Here is a 16,666-nt window from a genome sequence, read left to right as displayed (position 1 = left end):
GGAGGAATGTTTCTTCTTTTGAAAATCCCACTGACTGCTTCAAGCCTTGTGTATATGGTTTTTGCAAATGTGCAATTCAATTTGATATTTATAAGCCAAATCAGAATTATAGGTTTATGCCGTTTTACAAAGTTTGAGTAGAAGGTGCAAGCTCTTGAATACCGTATAAGTCTGGACATATATATCCCATATGCAGGCGAAGTTGGTATATTGCTACTAAGGTGGAGAAATTGATAGTTTTGTTTGTAATTGATAGGGAACATATTTGTCTGATAAAATTTTGGGGCCTTTATATACCAAACAGGCAATATGTCATATATTTTAGTGTATTCTTCTGTACAGGTAAACTGATCGAAATTCGCGGTTCAAATTTTCTTTTATCGCCACACCCAAAAATTTAACGTTAAGGTCAAATACAGGGATTCTTCAACGATGAAATTTTCTTATTTTTTTCTAAGTTTTACTAGAAATATTACAAGGCATAATAATATCAGGGATCCATGTAAATTAGGTCACGGTCAGATGAACCCTGTCAAACAGAGATTAATTAACATCTTACAATCATTTCATACACCAGATACAGTTAACCTATTATTTATTGTATCTAAGGAACATAATCAATTAAGAAAACTGAATTGTAAAAACTGACCATGAAACTATAAGGTCAAGGTCATATGAAACTGCAAAATATATATGTACACTTTGCTCCTAGTTAATACACCAAATTAAGTTGGAATATTGCTCATAGTATCTGGAGAGAAAAAGACAGACTTGAGCAAGAATTTACGACAAAAGGGATGATTTTTCTTTCTTTATTGTTATTTTTCCCTTTTTGGATGGTGATGTTCCTTTGACACCGCCTCACGGTGTTGTCTGTAGTGACTAAAGATTTTAATTAGCGTATTCTATATTATTTGTATTACTAGTAAATTATTAACTCAGTGATTTCGTCACCACAAATTACTTAAAATCTTTACTAATTTCTTTCATAGATACAAAGAATTGGTCTGTAAGTTTGGTTGTACATGTAGGAAACTTATTTCAAACGGAACAGCACATTCTTAATTTTTTAAGCCTATTTCAACTTATTTCTATAGTTTGTTCTTACGTTGTACTGTTACAAGAAAGGGGAGGAATTACCGCTTACAAACATGTTAAACCCCGCCACATTCTTTAAATATATATCAGTATTGTTAAAACTTGTGACATTTGAAGAAGGCCATTTGTTGAGCCGAAATATTTGTCAACACGATTTAATAACAACATTTTCGTATAATAACATCTTATATCAGTACCGTTGTGAAAATTTTTAGACTGATATATTTTTGTCCTTATCTGCATAGTATCGCCTATTCTAGACGATCCGGTACGTAGTAAATTTGCTGGTTGGTCCTTTTTATAGACTTTTATATATATAGAAAGAACCAAAAATTTGCGAAAGCAAATTTACAGATCTAACATTGTTGGGTTGATGTTTAGACGAGTTGTAACAATGTTAGATCTGTAAATTTGCTTTCGCAAATATATATATATATATATATATAACACAAACAACATTTTCCAAAAGACCAAAAAAGTGAAAAAGTATATTTAAACAAAACGCATTTGACTAACAGGTCGAACAACTCATGTTCATTAACCCTGCTGACTGCCATTGGCGATTGCCAAATAAAATTGATCACAAGATGTAACAAAATGGATCTTAATATAAATTTAATACTAAACAGAAAAAAATTTAACTTGTCCCCACGATTTTATGCCACAAACATACGGTGTCAATATTTTTTTAGTACACCAGATCCGGATTTCGACAATAAATGTCTCTTCAGTGATGTTAGGGATCGAAACGCAATTTGGAAGGCCATTTAAAAAGTACCCTCATTTTTAGAAAAAGTACCCTCATTTTTAAATAAACTCTTGAATTTTGAGAGTCAATATAGGATGAACGGATCATATAAACCGGAGGGAAAATATGATACAAGCCCTAACGAAAAAAATATAAACGAGTCTAAATTGAAACCACGTTCAAACCTATGATTGCGTTGGATAAAAACCGCAATTTTTATACGTGTGCATGTAAAACAAATTTCGTTGTAGAAGGGTCTAAAAACAGTACAAACAACATTTTCCAAAAGACCGAAAAAGTCAAAAAGTATATTTAAACAAAACGCATTTGACTAACAGGTCGAACAACTCATGTTCTTTAACCCTGCTGACTGCCATTGGCGATTGCCAAATAAAATTGATCACAAGATGTAACAAAATGGATCTTAATATAAATTTAATACTAAACAGAAAAAAATTGAACTTGTCCCCACGATTTTATGCCACAAACATACGGTGTCAATATTTTTTTAGTACACCAGATCCGGATTTCGACAATAAATGTCTCTTCAGTGATGTTAGGGATCGAAAAGGTATATGGAAGGCCATATAAAAAGTACCCTCATTTTTAGATAAACTCTTGAATTTTAAGAGTCAATATAGGATGAACGGATCATATAAACCGGAGGGGAAATATGATACAAGCCCAAACGAACAAAATATAAACGAGTCTAAATTGAAAACTACGTTCAAACCTATGATTGCGTTGGATAAAAACCGCAATTTTTATACGTGTGCATGTAAAACAAATTTCGTTGTAGAAGGGTCTAAAAACAGCACAGACAACATTTTCCAAAAGACCAAAAAAGTGAAAAAGTATATTTAAACAAAACGCATTTGACTAACAGGTCGAACAACTGATGTTCTTTAACCCTGCTGACTGCCATTGGCGATTGCCAAATAAAATTGATCACAAGATGTAACAAAATGGATCTTAATATAAATTTAATACTAAACAGAAAAAAAATTTAACTTGTCCCCACGATTTTATGCCACAAACATACGGTGTCAATATTTTTTTAGTACACCAGATCCGGATTTCGACAATAAATGTCTCTTCAGTGATGTTAGGGATCGAAACGCAATTTGGAAGGCCATTTAAAAAGTACCCTCATTTTTAGAAAAAGTACCCTCATTTTTAAATAAACTCTTGAATTTTGAGAGTCAATATAGGATGAACGGATCATATAAACCGGAGGGAAAATATGATACAAGCCCTAACGAAAAAAATTGAAAATACAAATTAATTATATTCCTACAAACAAGGATAAAAAAGAAATACATGTAATTAAAAGAAATCGAAATGTTAACTGAAAAATAATTTTTTAAACCCCATTAATTCTGGATTTCTTATAAGATACGCATTTGAAAGCATCTATCAATATTGTCAATATTTTGTATATATAATTCTACTTTCAGGCTGTATTTCACGTTGAATATGTAGACAGTCATAGTTCTGGTTCAAGCAAGAAGAGTTCTGTCTGCCACTCAAGTCGTCGTCCACAACAATTTATCACACTTATAAAGGATTGGGATCTTACAGATTGGAGATTGACATGCTAAGGATATCACACTTGTCATAAAGGTTGTCCCTATTCAATATCTATCCCCATCTAACAGAAAGGGTTATAGGGGCAAAGGAACTGTTATTTTTTTGGAACACACATAAATCGACTATATGTAACTGCAACATTCATTCCAAGTTACTTATCAACCAGTTAAAACGTTGATGAAATATTCGGTAATAATGTCTGCATCCGGTCTCATGTGTGTTTCCGGGAGTTATCTAATAATAATATAAATTCTGTCCTCTCAGGAGGAATGTTTCTTCTTTTGAAAATCCCACTGACTGCTTCAAGCCTTGTGTATATGGTTTTTGCAAATGTGCAATTCAATTTGATATTTATAAGCCAAATCAGAATTATAGGTTTATGCCGTTTTACAAAGTTTGAGTAGCTTTCGCACAAGAAAAATAACAATCATATCTTTTTGGTTCAAGTAATTGAATGTGATTTCCTTAAATGTATTAGCTGAGGGTGGTAGTACCTTGCCTATCTCTTTTTAATGTATTCACAATATGTCAAATAATGTCACATATTAATGAACTGTGAATTTGTTAGAACTTTTGTTTGTTCATTTGTTGTAATTTTTCAAGGGGATTGGGCAAGGTTGAATTGTTTTCCTCCACGTAAATGACAAAAATGAAAAAGATATCTTAACCAATACGATGCATGTATACAATATATTAAATTAACAATAACAATAACACTACAAAAATCTCACTAGAAATTCAATTTTACAGGCGATAGTCTTTTCACAGCGTCCTTTGTATTGTTGGCCCACCTGACAACAGAAAGACTTTCACCTTGCTCTGTCCTTTTCTTTGGTGTTGCCGGTTGGTTCAATTTTATTTTCATGTTTATGTTGGAGTCAGTGATGTTTATTACAATGCAGTTCTTTCCAGATCCAAACGAATGTGAGTTCCTGAATATATATAACTGAACTCTGATATCATTGTCGTGTTCTGCTGCAATATCTAGTATATCAGTTCGTAGGTTCATTAAGTACCTCTCTGCTTTATGTCCTAGCTCCTCAGCGGAATACATATTTAGTATATTGTGAATTTCCTCGTCGGGTGATAATTCCTCACTTGCATTACGGTTCTGAAATTCAAGACGTGACGGTTTAAAGTATTGATTGAAATATTTGATGGTAGGAACATATAAATTAACGATCGAATGCATACTTTATGGAATCACAGACCTGTCCCAGTGGCGGATCCAGGGGGAGGGTTCCGGGGGTTGGAACCCCCCTTTTTTTGGACGATCAATGCATTTGAATGGGGACATATGGTTGGACGCTCCTTTATCCTGGGTTGGGACCCCCCCCCCCCCCCGAAGAAGGGGCAAATATTTTAACAGATGCATTTGGTAATCCATAAAACATGTTAAACTTTTTTGTTCGAAACACTGTAAAATATTTAAACACACTTTCCACATTGATTTGTGTCCACACTTGTACTGATTTATTTGAACATTAATTTTGTTCTTCAATTGCAATATTTTATAGAGGCCTTTTCAGATTTTTAGTTTAATAGACACATTTAATCATCGATTGAAAACTGTATTTACACCCCACCCCATGTGCCGTTGATTTACATTTTTGTCAACGAATATTATGCCACCTCCTCTTTTTTTCTAAGGAAATCAAGAGATCAGCAGAAGGTCGACAACAAGACTAGTACATGTATTTACACCAGGCATCCACCTCTAAATCACACTGACCTTTAGGAAGTTTTAAAATTGTCTCTGTATTTATCATATCGTTACCAAAAAATTTACAGCAATTTCAAAATGTTTAAAAATGCAAATTGTTAAGAAAACAACTTGCAATGTATGAAGAAAAAAATGTGAATTATGCACCTCTATATATATATTATATTATATATATATATATATATGCTATACACTTTAAAATTAAACTGAACGTTGTGTAATGTGTTCATCTCTCGGTGTATTATTGCGATTGTGATTTATACATGTATAAACAATATTACGGATTAAAACGAGATATAAAACATGTTAGGGTAGACCATGGAAGTATTATATTGAGAATACAATATTTCCATGGGTAAACATAACCCCTTTTAGAAATAAATATTGACTTAGATAATGATACAAAACAAAATGCCAACTACAATGTAAATCAAAATGTCTGAAAATATTGAGCATGAACAACAGAAAATATTTGAATTTCATAAACTAAAATTCCAAACACAAATTTGAATGAATTGTAAAAAAACAATTTTATATGACAATTATCTTTTCTCTTTGTCTATTCAAACGGTCATATGGGATCACCTGAACTTAGCGATCACCAGGTACGGATCCAGGAGGAAGGGGGTCCTAGTTAGGCAACGTTTGGACTGATGTTTGTAAAAAGTATATGCATTTATCATACACGTAGCTTCATAAGGGAACCAGGGCACCCTAACAACTCGTTACTTCTAATCACATATTTTCAAAGTCAAACACACTATAAAACAGTATTTGAATAATTCCCCTCCTCCTCACATTAGGACTTTGAAGTTGGACTTTGAAATTCTTGATTTATATATAATTATCCTAAAGGACCACCTCAAACAAACAAAAAATACATTTGACTGACCTTTCTCCATGTTTGTATAGAATGCACCATGCTAACACTCTGTACTGCTACTTCAGTCTAAAATGCACAAAATGTTTATATTGATGCATTTATGTAATATACGTTCAGGTATTTCTCATCCAATTTTTTATGGAAATATTCTTTATAAAGCACAAAAGTGTCAGTATTCACCTCAAAAACTAATCAAACCTTGAATGGACTTATTAAGAAGGGATATAGTTACGATACTGTTGTCAGGTCATTAAAGATTGCATATTTTGGCGTTAATATTGATTCACTTATAGGGTCTTTGCATCGGAACTAAACACATTTATTCAAAAACCAGTTGTTGGCATGACACGGGTTATGTTCTTCTCATATATGTTATGATGGTATGATACTAAACCCCTAACGGGAAGGATTGTGCCTGATGTTCATATGATGAAATCATAATCTTTCAGTCCGTTTAGTTGAAGTCTGGAGCTGGCATGTCAGTTAACTGCTAGTAGTCTGTTGTTATTTATGTATTATTGTCATTTTATTTATTTTCTTTGGTTACATCTTCTGACATCAGACTCGGACTTCTCTTGAACTGAATTTTAACTTGCGTATTGGTATGCGTTTACTTTTCTACATTGGCTAGAGATATAGGGGGAAGGTTGAGATCTCACAAACATGTTTAACCCCGCCGCATTTTTGCGCCTGTCCCAAGTCAGGAGCCTCTGGCCTTTGTTAGTCTTGTATTATTTTAATTTTAGTTTCTTGTGTACAATTTGGAAATTAGTATGGCGTTCATTATCATTGAACTAGTATATATTTGTTTAGGGCCGCCAGCTGAAGGACGCCTCTGGGTGCGGGAATTTCTCGCTACATTGAAGACCTGTTGGTGACCTTCCACTGTTGTTTTTTCTATGGTCGGGTTGTTGTCTCTTTGGCACATTCCCCATTTCCATTCTCAATTTTAAGGTATGATTTTCAAGTCATTTTGTACGTTATCATAAAAAGACAAATAGCATGGTATAAACCCCTCAAGATGTATCTAAAAGACAAATAGCATGGTATAAACCCCTCAAGATGTATCTAATATTAGCTTTATTTTGTAAATTTTTAGGAAATTAAGTTCCTCAATGCCCTTCAACTTCGTACTTTATTTGGCCTTTTTAACATTTTTTTTTATTCGAGCGACACTGATGAGTCTTTTGTAGACGAAACGCGCGTCTGGGCATATATAAAATTAAAATGCTGGTAGCTAATGATTTTCATACATATAAGACATGATTTTAGACAACAACAAACAATAATCAAGTGTTCATAATAATATATGTATGTTACATCACGTCAACTCTATATCACGTAAACAACACGAAGTTATCACGTATCAATAATAGATCTTATTTCCTGACTGGGACATATTACAGTCTGTTATGTCTCTGGTAATCTTAAATTATATATGAATGACAAAACAAATACACCTACCGTTACAAGTTGTCCAACTGTCCATAAATGACCAGCTAAATTCTGCATTTCAAAGAATTTTTTATTCCAGGATATCCTTATTTAATTATGCGTTGAAATAACCGTATAGACTGACCCGACGCTACACTCGTATATATACTTGTTTATGTTTACATGTATAGGTACACGTATAGACATGATTATACATTGACCATTGACCATTCACGATTACGTAATGTGACCTAATCACCGGTCAATGACCTTACAGATTAGATGCCCTTGGGGTTTATTATAAATAACTGCAATGACCATAGATAATACAACAATATAACCGTTGGTTTCTCAGCGGGTGTCGGGACAGCTGTTATTTTGCATGTATATTTAATATTTCTATGGTATTATGTACTAGTCGTTGATACAAACATTTAGTAATCATTGATGTTACATCATCCTCAATGGATTAAACGATCAATTATTATATAATAACACGTACATATACGGATGTAAAAAGCAAACATAATCTAGTCATTACTTTTACTGTACCCAAAATCTATCAATTGTTTTACCGTAGAAAAATGATATATATGCCAAAAGAGACGTATTCTGTATTGATTTAATAAAGCCGGATATTGCCTGCAACAGAGGTGTAAAACTATTAGTACTTCTGTTATGTTCCATTCTTACCTCTGTTGATGTAGCTTCATAGGACTCCATTCTTACCTCTGATGATGTACCTTCATGGGACTTTGCCATGACAGACTTATTTCTTGCAAGTTTAATGGTCCCCAGTTGCGGATTCAAGATTTTAAAAGAAAGAAGTGCATCCAAACGCGACAACGTTATGAGTAGCGCATGTAAAAAGCCCAAGCATTTTATACTATATATGTAGCTCACTAAGCGCCCGGGAAGGGGGCGGGTTGTATAAGGAGGCCGTTTTCTCAATTGTTTAGCTATTTATATGCACAGAAACGTGGTCTTAAAATGTTGAAAGTAGGCTCCATTGAATGTGTATTGTAAGCAGAGGAAATATACAATCAGATGGTAGAACCATGGAAGTATTACTAGTATATTGACTATACGAATTGTACGAATAGAAAAAAAATCTCTATATGAAAGTGTTCGCTTATTATGTAATATAAAAAAGAAGATATGGTGTGATTGCCAATGAGACAACTATCCACAAAAGACCAAAATGACACAGACATTAACAACTTTAGGTCACCGTACGGCCTTCAACAATGAGCAAAGCCCATACCGCATAGTCAGCTATAATAGGCCCCGATAAGACAATGTAAAATGGTCAGATGGAAAATGCACGAGATACATGTAGGTAGTCTCTGATCAAGCATTTTAAAGACTATTTCTTCTACATTTTTAAACTTATCCTATTAAAACAAAATTTTACAATTATTATTGATACTCTACTTAAATAGTTTGCATATGTTTCAATTGACCTAATTTATTATATTACTTATTTTCTGTGATTTTGACAATAATTTATAAGTACATGTCATAACCTGCAGTATATAGGTGCTAATTACTTTTGGGATCTATTGTAATTAGTATTTAGCATGGTGTTTTGTTTGTACATTTAGTTTGGTCTGTTTTGTTAGGTCAGACTTCTAAAATAAAATTTCTTGGTACCATCAGTCGGAACGCCACAGGGACGGACAATATTTTTTTCACATTTCTAGCATTAGAATTACCATGGAAGTAATATTTAAATCCATGGAATAATCAAATAAACATACAAATCCTTATAAAAACAAAGGGTTACAGAACCCTGAAGGGGTTTTCTATCTATAAGATTCCTACAATCGTGACTATAAGATGACTTACAGTGTAGTAGTTAAACTGAGTTATCATACACCATAAAGAACCTATAGTTAAATGATGACTTTAAAAACCAACATGAAAACTAAAATTCAAACAAAGTGTTCACAGGAGTGCACACTCTGAAATGTCTCGCCTTCTTTACTGATCATTGATATTATGTCTATAGTCCTAAATATAAAGCTTTAATAAACTTTATTACAACTGTCACATAAACTTAACATTAGCAAAGAAAAGTAAACATTGACCAATGAACCATGAAAATGAGGTCAAGGTCAGATGAACCATACCAGGCAGACGTGTACATCTAACAATTCTTCCATACAACAAATATAGTTGACCTATTACTTATAAATAGTTTAAGAAAAACAGACCAAAACACAACAACTTAACACTCAGCAATGAACTGTGAAAATGAGGTCAAGGTCAAATAAAACCTGCGCGACTGATATATAGATCATAAAATATTTCCATACACCAAATATAGTTGGCCTATTGCATATAGCACTAGAAAGAAAAAAAGAAAAAACCCTTAAATTTGACCACTGATGCATGAAAATGACCTAATAAATATAAAAACTCGACGTTATAATTTTAGATCTAAGGATACAGCTGACATACCAAGAGTTACAACTACAAGATATGGATTAAAATCATTTCATTAGTGCTGCACAATTATGGAATGAGTTGCAATACCATATAGGACGGGAACATTCTCGAACTCAATTTCCAATCTAATACAGACCTGGAATGACAGGCCTCGACAATAACACTTGTCCGATTGTCCGGTACCAGAGGGAAAAAAGGTCGGACAAGTAAAAGCTGTATCAAGCTTGTCCGTCGGGACAAGTACAATTATTCAGCAGAAAATAAATTTAATCCAACTTTGATGATCAATAATGATAAACAAAAAACAAGAAAACAAATATTAGTTTGACATGTTTCTGCATTCTGTTTATTCAAATGCAAAACCTTTTTCTTCAACATGTTTACTTGTTGCAATCGATAATTTTTAACTGGTTCTTTGTCAGGTACTTTTTAACAGGTAAAAGGTATACTATTCTCTGAAACCAGTCTTACTGATCCGAATCAATGATGCGCTTTGTAGATAAGGTAACTTTACAGAACAATTCGTCACCTCGACAGGTTTAGCTCCAAGTTTAATAGACAGTTTGGCACCGTAGGAGACATATTTAGTAGACATGATTGATAGACAGTTTGACAAGGCAGGAGACATTTGGGACCAGGACAAATCAGTACCTCGTTTTGCTACCTTATTGTGTTCCATATAACAAATACCTAGCTGCGGAACCGTAGCTCTTAGGTCCTTATGTTATTTTTTGACTATTTGCGGACCATGTATTTTTTGACTATTTGCGGACCATGGTCCGCAAATAGTCAAAAAATAACATAAGGACCTAAGAGCTACGGTTCCGCAGCTAACAAATACCATACTGGTAATTTTTTTAACAAAATTTTTATTTTTTTATTTACCATTAAATTCACAAAATCATATTTGATCATAAGTAGAAAAAAAATCCAATGAGTGTACAGACCTATCAGATGATGCCTCATGTTTAGAGTCTGATGAGACTGGCATTGATGAAAAACTAGAACCTAAGTCCTGTGACGTGACTAGATTTAGTTGAACTTGACTCATATTTTTGAAAAGAATTTCAAATCAAAAGAAATACATCAAATCCTGTCTATTGTTTAAATTCGGTTTGTTCATTTAATCAACTAAAAATATAAAAAGGTTATTTTTGGACAAGTAACAATTTTATTCGGACAAGTAAATTTTGGTATGTACTTGTCCTACAGGACAACTTGAAAAGAAAGTTATTGTAGAGGCCTACATTGAATGGCAGCTCATGCCAATGTAATGCATGCCATTAGTGCTTTGTGATATGAGCTTAGCTTTGCTTTTTTCACCATTTTTTATAAATACTAAAGTTAGCTAGCTATGATTTTATATTTTATCTGCATTATTTTATTGCTTATGTCATGTATGTGCTTTAATATCCTGCTGTAATGCATGTATGTTTGTCTTAATATGTGTGTTTTGTTTGCATATTATTTGCTTGTGTGTAATTTATTATAATGTCGATTTTAAAAGTTCACTAGAGCTTGTGTTACTTTGTTTACTATGTATCGACAATAAATACAAATTGATTTGATTACACCTTACAATCATTCCTTACACCAAATATAGTAGACCTATCGCATACAGTATAAGAAAAACAGACCAAAACACAAAATCTTAACTATAACAACCGAACCATGAAAATGAGGTCAAGTTCAGATGACACAGCTATTTGGACATGTACACCTTACAATCTTTCCATATACCGAATATACGACCTATTGCTTATAGTATCTGAGATATGGACTTGACCACCAACACTTAACCTTGTTCACTGATCCACGAAATGAGGTCGAGGTGAAGCGAAAACTGTCTGACGGGCATGAATACCTTGCAAGGTACGCACATACCACATATAAATAACCTATTACTTACAATAAGAGAGATTTTAACATTACAAAAAATCTTAACTTTTTTTAGTAGTCACTGAACCATGAAAATAAGGTCAAGGACATTGGACATGTGACTGACGGAAACTTCATAACATGAGGCATTAATATACAAAGTATGAAGCATCCAGGTCTTCCACCTTCTAAAATAAAAAAGCTTTTAAGAAGTTAGCTAACGCCGCCGCCAATCCTTTCTGTTTTTATTTTATAATAATGAGCCAAGTATGTACTCATTTTTCCATCATTATAAATAAGCTAAAAGTTTGACAGGTTTTTTCATGGTTTTTTCGTCCTGTTCTATTCCTCTGTAATATAGGACAATTGGCGAAATAATGCAGCTTGTTTTCTACTACTTTATAACTTTAAAATATACAGAATCCACTGTCTACCTAATCCCAATGTATCGCCTCTTTCTATATATAAATATCCAAGGTTAAAACATTTTAAATACTTTGTCATTTAATCAAACGAGCCGCAGTTCAAGATGCCATTATAAAATATTCTTGAACTTTAATTATATACTTTATTTTCTCATGTATAAATGATTTTTACCTTATATCATTATATAGATTATCTAACAATATATTGTTATATTGCATTTATTTTAAACTATCCTGTTCTTTATTTATTATATAATTTTCTTTTTAAGTAAGAATTCACATTCTTACATAAGTACTGCGCATCACGAAATTAAATGAATATTATAAAGCACATGAAATGGTGAAAACAAATTATACAGTAGATTTCCTAAGGACGTGTGTATTAATCGATCCTAAAGTTTCGCTCTGAATAGATTTGTTTTTGATAATGATACAAGCAGAGACATATATAATACAATTTGTACTATATGTCTCTGGTACAAGTAATAAGAAGTAAGGAAATGTTTTTTTTTTATCAAAATAATATGAGAATATATATTTAACAAATCATAACATTAAATTGAACACGCATTTGAAGAACGAACGAAAATTATTTCTACAAACCAGATTTTCACAACGTCTAAATAAAATTCAATTTTCTCACTGTTTAATATGATCAGTTTTAAGAAATCTGTGTTTATTCATTAAGTATATTAATAAACAAAAAGTTAGTTTCTCCATACATGTAAATGTAATCGCATAAGAATCTTGCTGAATTATTTCTCTTTCTATTAAGTTTAACCTTTCATTATACATGTTCACGGCTGGTAATCTCCAAATACAGAACATTTGGTTCTGCAAAGAAAACCGGTGGTGCTTGAGTGGAGTAATTGTCACCGCTTCAAAAGGCATGTACATTTCTAAATCGCAATTTTCTTATTCAGCTGATCAAAATATTGAAAATCGGAGAATGCTATGCTGTGGTGAATACCTGGACGAAGAGATACATGTAGGTTTAATTATATGTTTTACGAAAAATAAAAATAAATCATGTGTGAAGGATTTAGTTTCTTGCTAGAAATAAAAATATCAGATAAGTAAATATTTTTTACGAAAAGAGTTATCTCCCTTGAATTGCTTATGAAAAAAAAATATGATTTTGTGAAAACACACATTTTGATATTTGTTTAAATATTTAGATTTATAAAATAGGTCACCAAGTTTTCTGTATATGAATAAACAGTCTAATCAATATATATCTCCAATAAAGGCAACAGCTAGTAGTAAACCGCTGTTCAAAATTTATAAATCGATTGAGAAAAAAACCAAATCCGGGTTACAAACTATAACTGAGGGAAACACATCAAATTTAAGAAGATCTACGCCACAACAGAAACACAATATTACAATGAAACACACACAGAAACGAATTACGATATAACATTTTCCTGACTTGGCACAGGACATTTTAAGAAAAGAAAAATGGTGGGATGAACCTGGTTTTGTGGCATGCCAAACCTCCCGTTTTTATGGCAATGTTAAATATAACATTAAAATGACAACATTACATGACAGGACTACAATACAAATAAATAAGAGAACATATAGGAGATCATAGGACAGAGAAACACACTAATAATAGTTAACAAAAGGTACCAGGTTTAAAAAAAATTATGCGCCAGAAGCGCGTTTTGTTCACACAAGACTTACCCGTGACGCTTAGATGAAAAAGGTTCGAAAGCCAAAACAAGTACATCGAGGACCAAAAGTTCCAAAAAAAATGTACCTAATACGGCTAGGGTTTTCTGCCTGGGATGTGAACATCCTTATTACTAGTATTTGGAATAATTCATACTTCTGCAACCAGTATTTTTTAAGAAATATTACTATATATATAATAGATAATCATGATAAAATCGAAGTGGTGACCAACTACAGAATAAATGGATACAAAAAACAACCTAAATCAGCACATAAAAAGTCGCAGCCGAGTTAGCAAAAACCATCACAAAGTGACGTCACATTTAAATATCTAAAAAAAATCCCAAAAATAGAATAGTCTTAAGATAGAATTCAAAATTAGATTTGCAATACTGATATAACATTTATTCATAAAAATGAAAATTACAATATTATTTAATATTTAATTGTGGTGGTAAACTAGACCGATTATTTACCAACATTCACGAATTTGGCAACTTCCAACGGCTCATAGCTTCTATATGAAGATATGATATCACGTCCCCTCACGCATTCACGATGTCCTCAATCAGAACCGATCCCCTCACGCATGACATAATGAAAATATTAGGTTTTTAGATTTATTAAGATGTCTATCAACACCGGACAGCATACACGCTGCCCAAAACGACATTCATATCCATTGACCGAATAAAAAATAAATTTGAACTTGTAGATCTGTTAAAAGAACCATTTCAAAATTTAAATGTCACTTTTTTTAGACAATTTCTCAGTCGTGGGGCAACTGATTTTTCAATATTTTGATCAGTTGAATAAGAAAATTGCGATTTAGAATTGTACATACCCTATGAAGCGGTGACAATTATTCCACTCAAACACAACCGGAAAATTTTCTCACGATTTTCATTGCAGAACCAAATGTTCTGCGTGTGTTGATTACAAGCCGTGATGTTACTAAACATGCATGCCATCATAATTTTTGGTACTTTTTCAAGGAATGTCTTATTGTATTTGTTTTTCAAATGTTTATCTCAACTGTTGTATTTGTATTTATTTTGTATGTTTCTATGTGAACTTGTATTCAGTTTTTAGAGACTAAAGTATCTTATCTACAAAGTTTGTACACCTATAAGTAACCATTTTCTCTGATTCAGTAATTGTAACTTCATTAACGTCCAGTGACAAATATAATCATAAAAACAGACTTCAAATCTCTAAAAAAAAATCTGGTTATATAATAAGAATGGTAGCTCTCAATAAGGAAGGAGGGTCTTTCTGGAATTTGACCTTATTTTGTGTTGGAGCATGATGAATGCGGGATGTTCAATTACAATCAATTTCAAATTGACGTTACGCACGGTATTGCGTCGCAAGACGTAACATGTATAATTGACAAATTTGACGCCATAAACTAACTTTCACATTTTGTTATCAAGAGCGGAGTACCTACTCGGTCGACTTTTATCAAATAAATAACATAAGCTGAAGAAATGTTTCAAAATTTATCATGTATAAGGCAATTAATTACGTAAGGATCGTTTTTATTTTCTGATCTGCGATTAGATGAAAATAAATGCAAATTTTTCCAATTTTTTTTTGGATAGAAAACATAGCAACCTTTAAAAAAAATCTTGCTTCCGGAGGGACACATGAGAAGATAAATTTAGCCTGAACATTTTTTTGACAAATTGACATAAAAATTTATGGTATTTATTTCATTAAAATCGGTCATATAATAATTTAGCAATATTTCTTTTTATAATGATTTTAGTTGAAATGATTTTTTTGTGTTGAACTCACTTTTGTCCAATATCTGTATGTGTCTGTGTCTGAGTTTTCCGACTATTTCTCTATTTTTTTAGCACTGATGGTTTCATTTTACAAATACGAATTTATATAGTTGTTTAAAATTTATAAGACCATTGTAACTCGGATTCTAATCGGTTTCTAATCTATAAAGGTGTTTTAGATTTGCGTGAAAACTTTTGTCCATAAGAAATTATCCCTCGGCCCATCCCCCCTTTTCCCGTGTGTCTATAAAGGGTTTATTCCTTATGTGTGTATGTTTTTCTAATCTGAGTGTTATTTTGATTCAGAAGACCATTTTGGAATGAACATTTCCCGGCATCATTTTAACTGCCTAAACAGTTCGTAACTAGTGTGTATTTGTATAAAAGACGCCACTGTGCAGAAACGTCAAAATGACACCATTGGACATAATGGCTAGACATAGGGAATGCTTTCCGAAAAAAAATGGAAGGTCATAATGTTTGTGAAAACACCCGACTCATTTAGCCATTTGTATGAACTTATAGTTTGTATCTTATAAATATGTTAGTTTTGTATTATAAATGCACATTTAGTATTTATACAACATGTTTCACCTAAGGAATGGACAAACATAACGTTTGGACATTGTGGCTAGACATTCGATTTTTAAAAATTCTGCTTCAAGAAAAAGTTTGTTTTTACATTTGAAACTTTGAAAATGTTTATCTTTTTCTGAACTTTCCATTGAGTATAGTTTTGATATGATTTGATTATTTTATAGGGATAATAATAAAATTGAAATTTTGATAAACTTTCCTCAAAACTCATTAAGACAGGTTCCTCTGCTGAATATTTCGTTGAAGGCTTGCTTCAAATTTCAGCCAATACCAAAAAACGGGAATGATGTTATAATATAAATCTAGTAGGAAGCTGATATGCTAAATTTCGCAGATTTTATGTGCAAAATTACAACGGAACATAGAGAA

At 32.4% G+C, this 16,666-nt stretch overlaps 1 protein-coding gene across 1 annotated transcript; it reads right to left on the bottom strand.

Annotated features, from left to right (window-relative positions):
* Positions 1–4,111: 4,111 nt before the first annotated feature.
* LOC139522427 (uncharacterized) lies at positions 4,112–7,658 on the bottom strand. The gene is made up of 3 exons (XM_071315942.1): positions 7,507–7,658; positions 6,052–6,108; positions 4,112–4,547 (listed from the first exon to the last, which is right to left on the bottom strand). The coding sequence occupies exons 1-3, from the start codon at positions 7,552–7,554 to the stop codon at positions 4,167–4,169; spliced, it is 486 nt and encodes a 161-aa protein (XP_071172043.1). The 5' UTR covers positions 7,555–7,658; the 3' UTR covers positions 4,112–4,166.
* Positions 7,659–16,666: the final 9,008 nt, after the last annotated feature.

This window comes from Mytilus edulis, chromosome 1, assembly GCF_963676685.1.
Source record: "Mytilus edulis chromosome 1, xbMytEdul2.2, whole genome shotgun sequence".
Classification (NCBI taxonomy): domain Eukaryota; kingdom Metazoa; phylum Mollusca; class Bivalvia; order Mytilida; family Mytilidae; genus Mytilus; species Mytilus edulis.
This window is presented reverse-complemented; position numbering and strand designations above follow the sequence as displayed.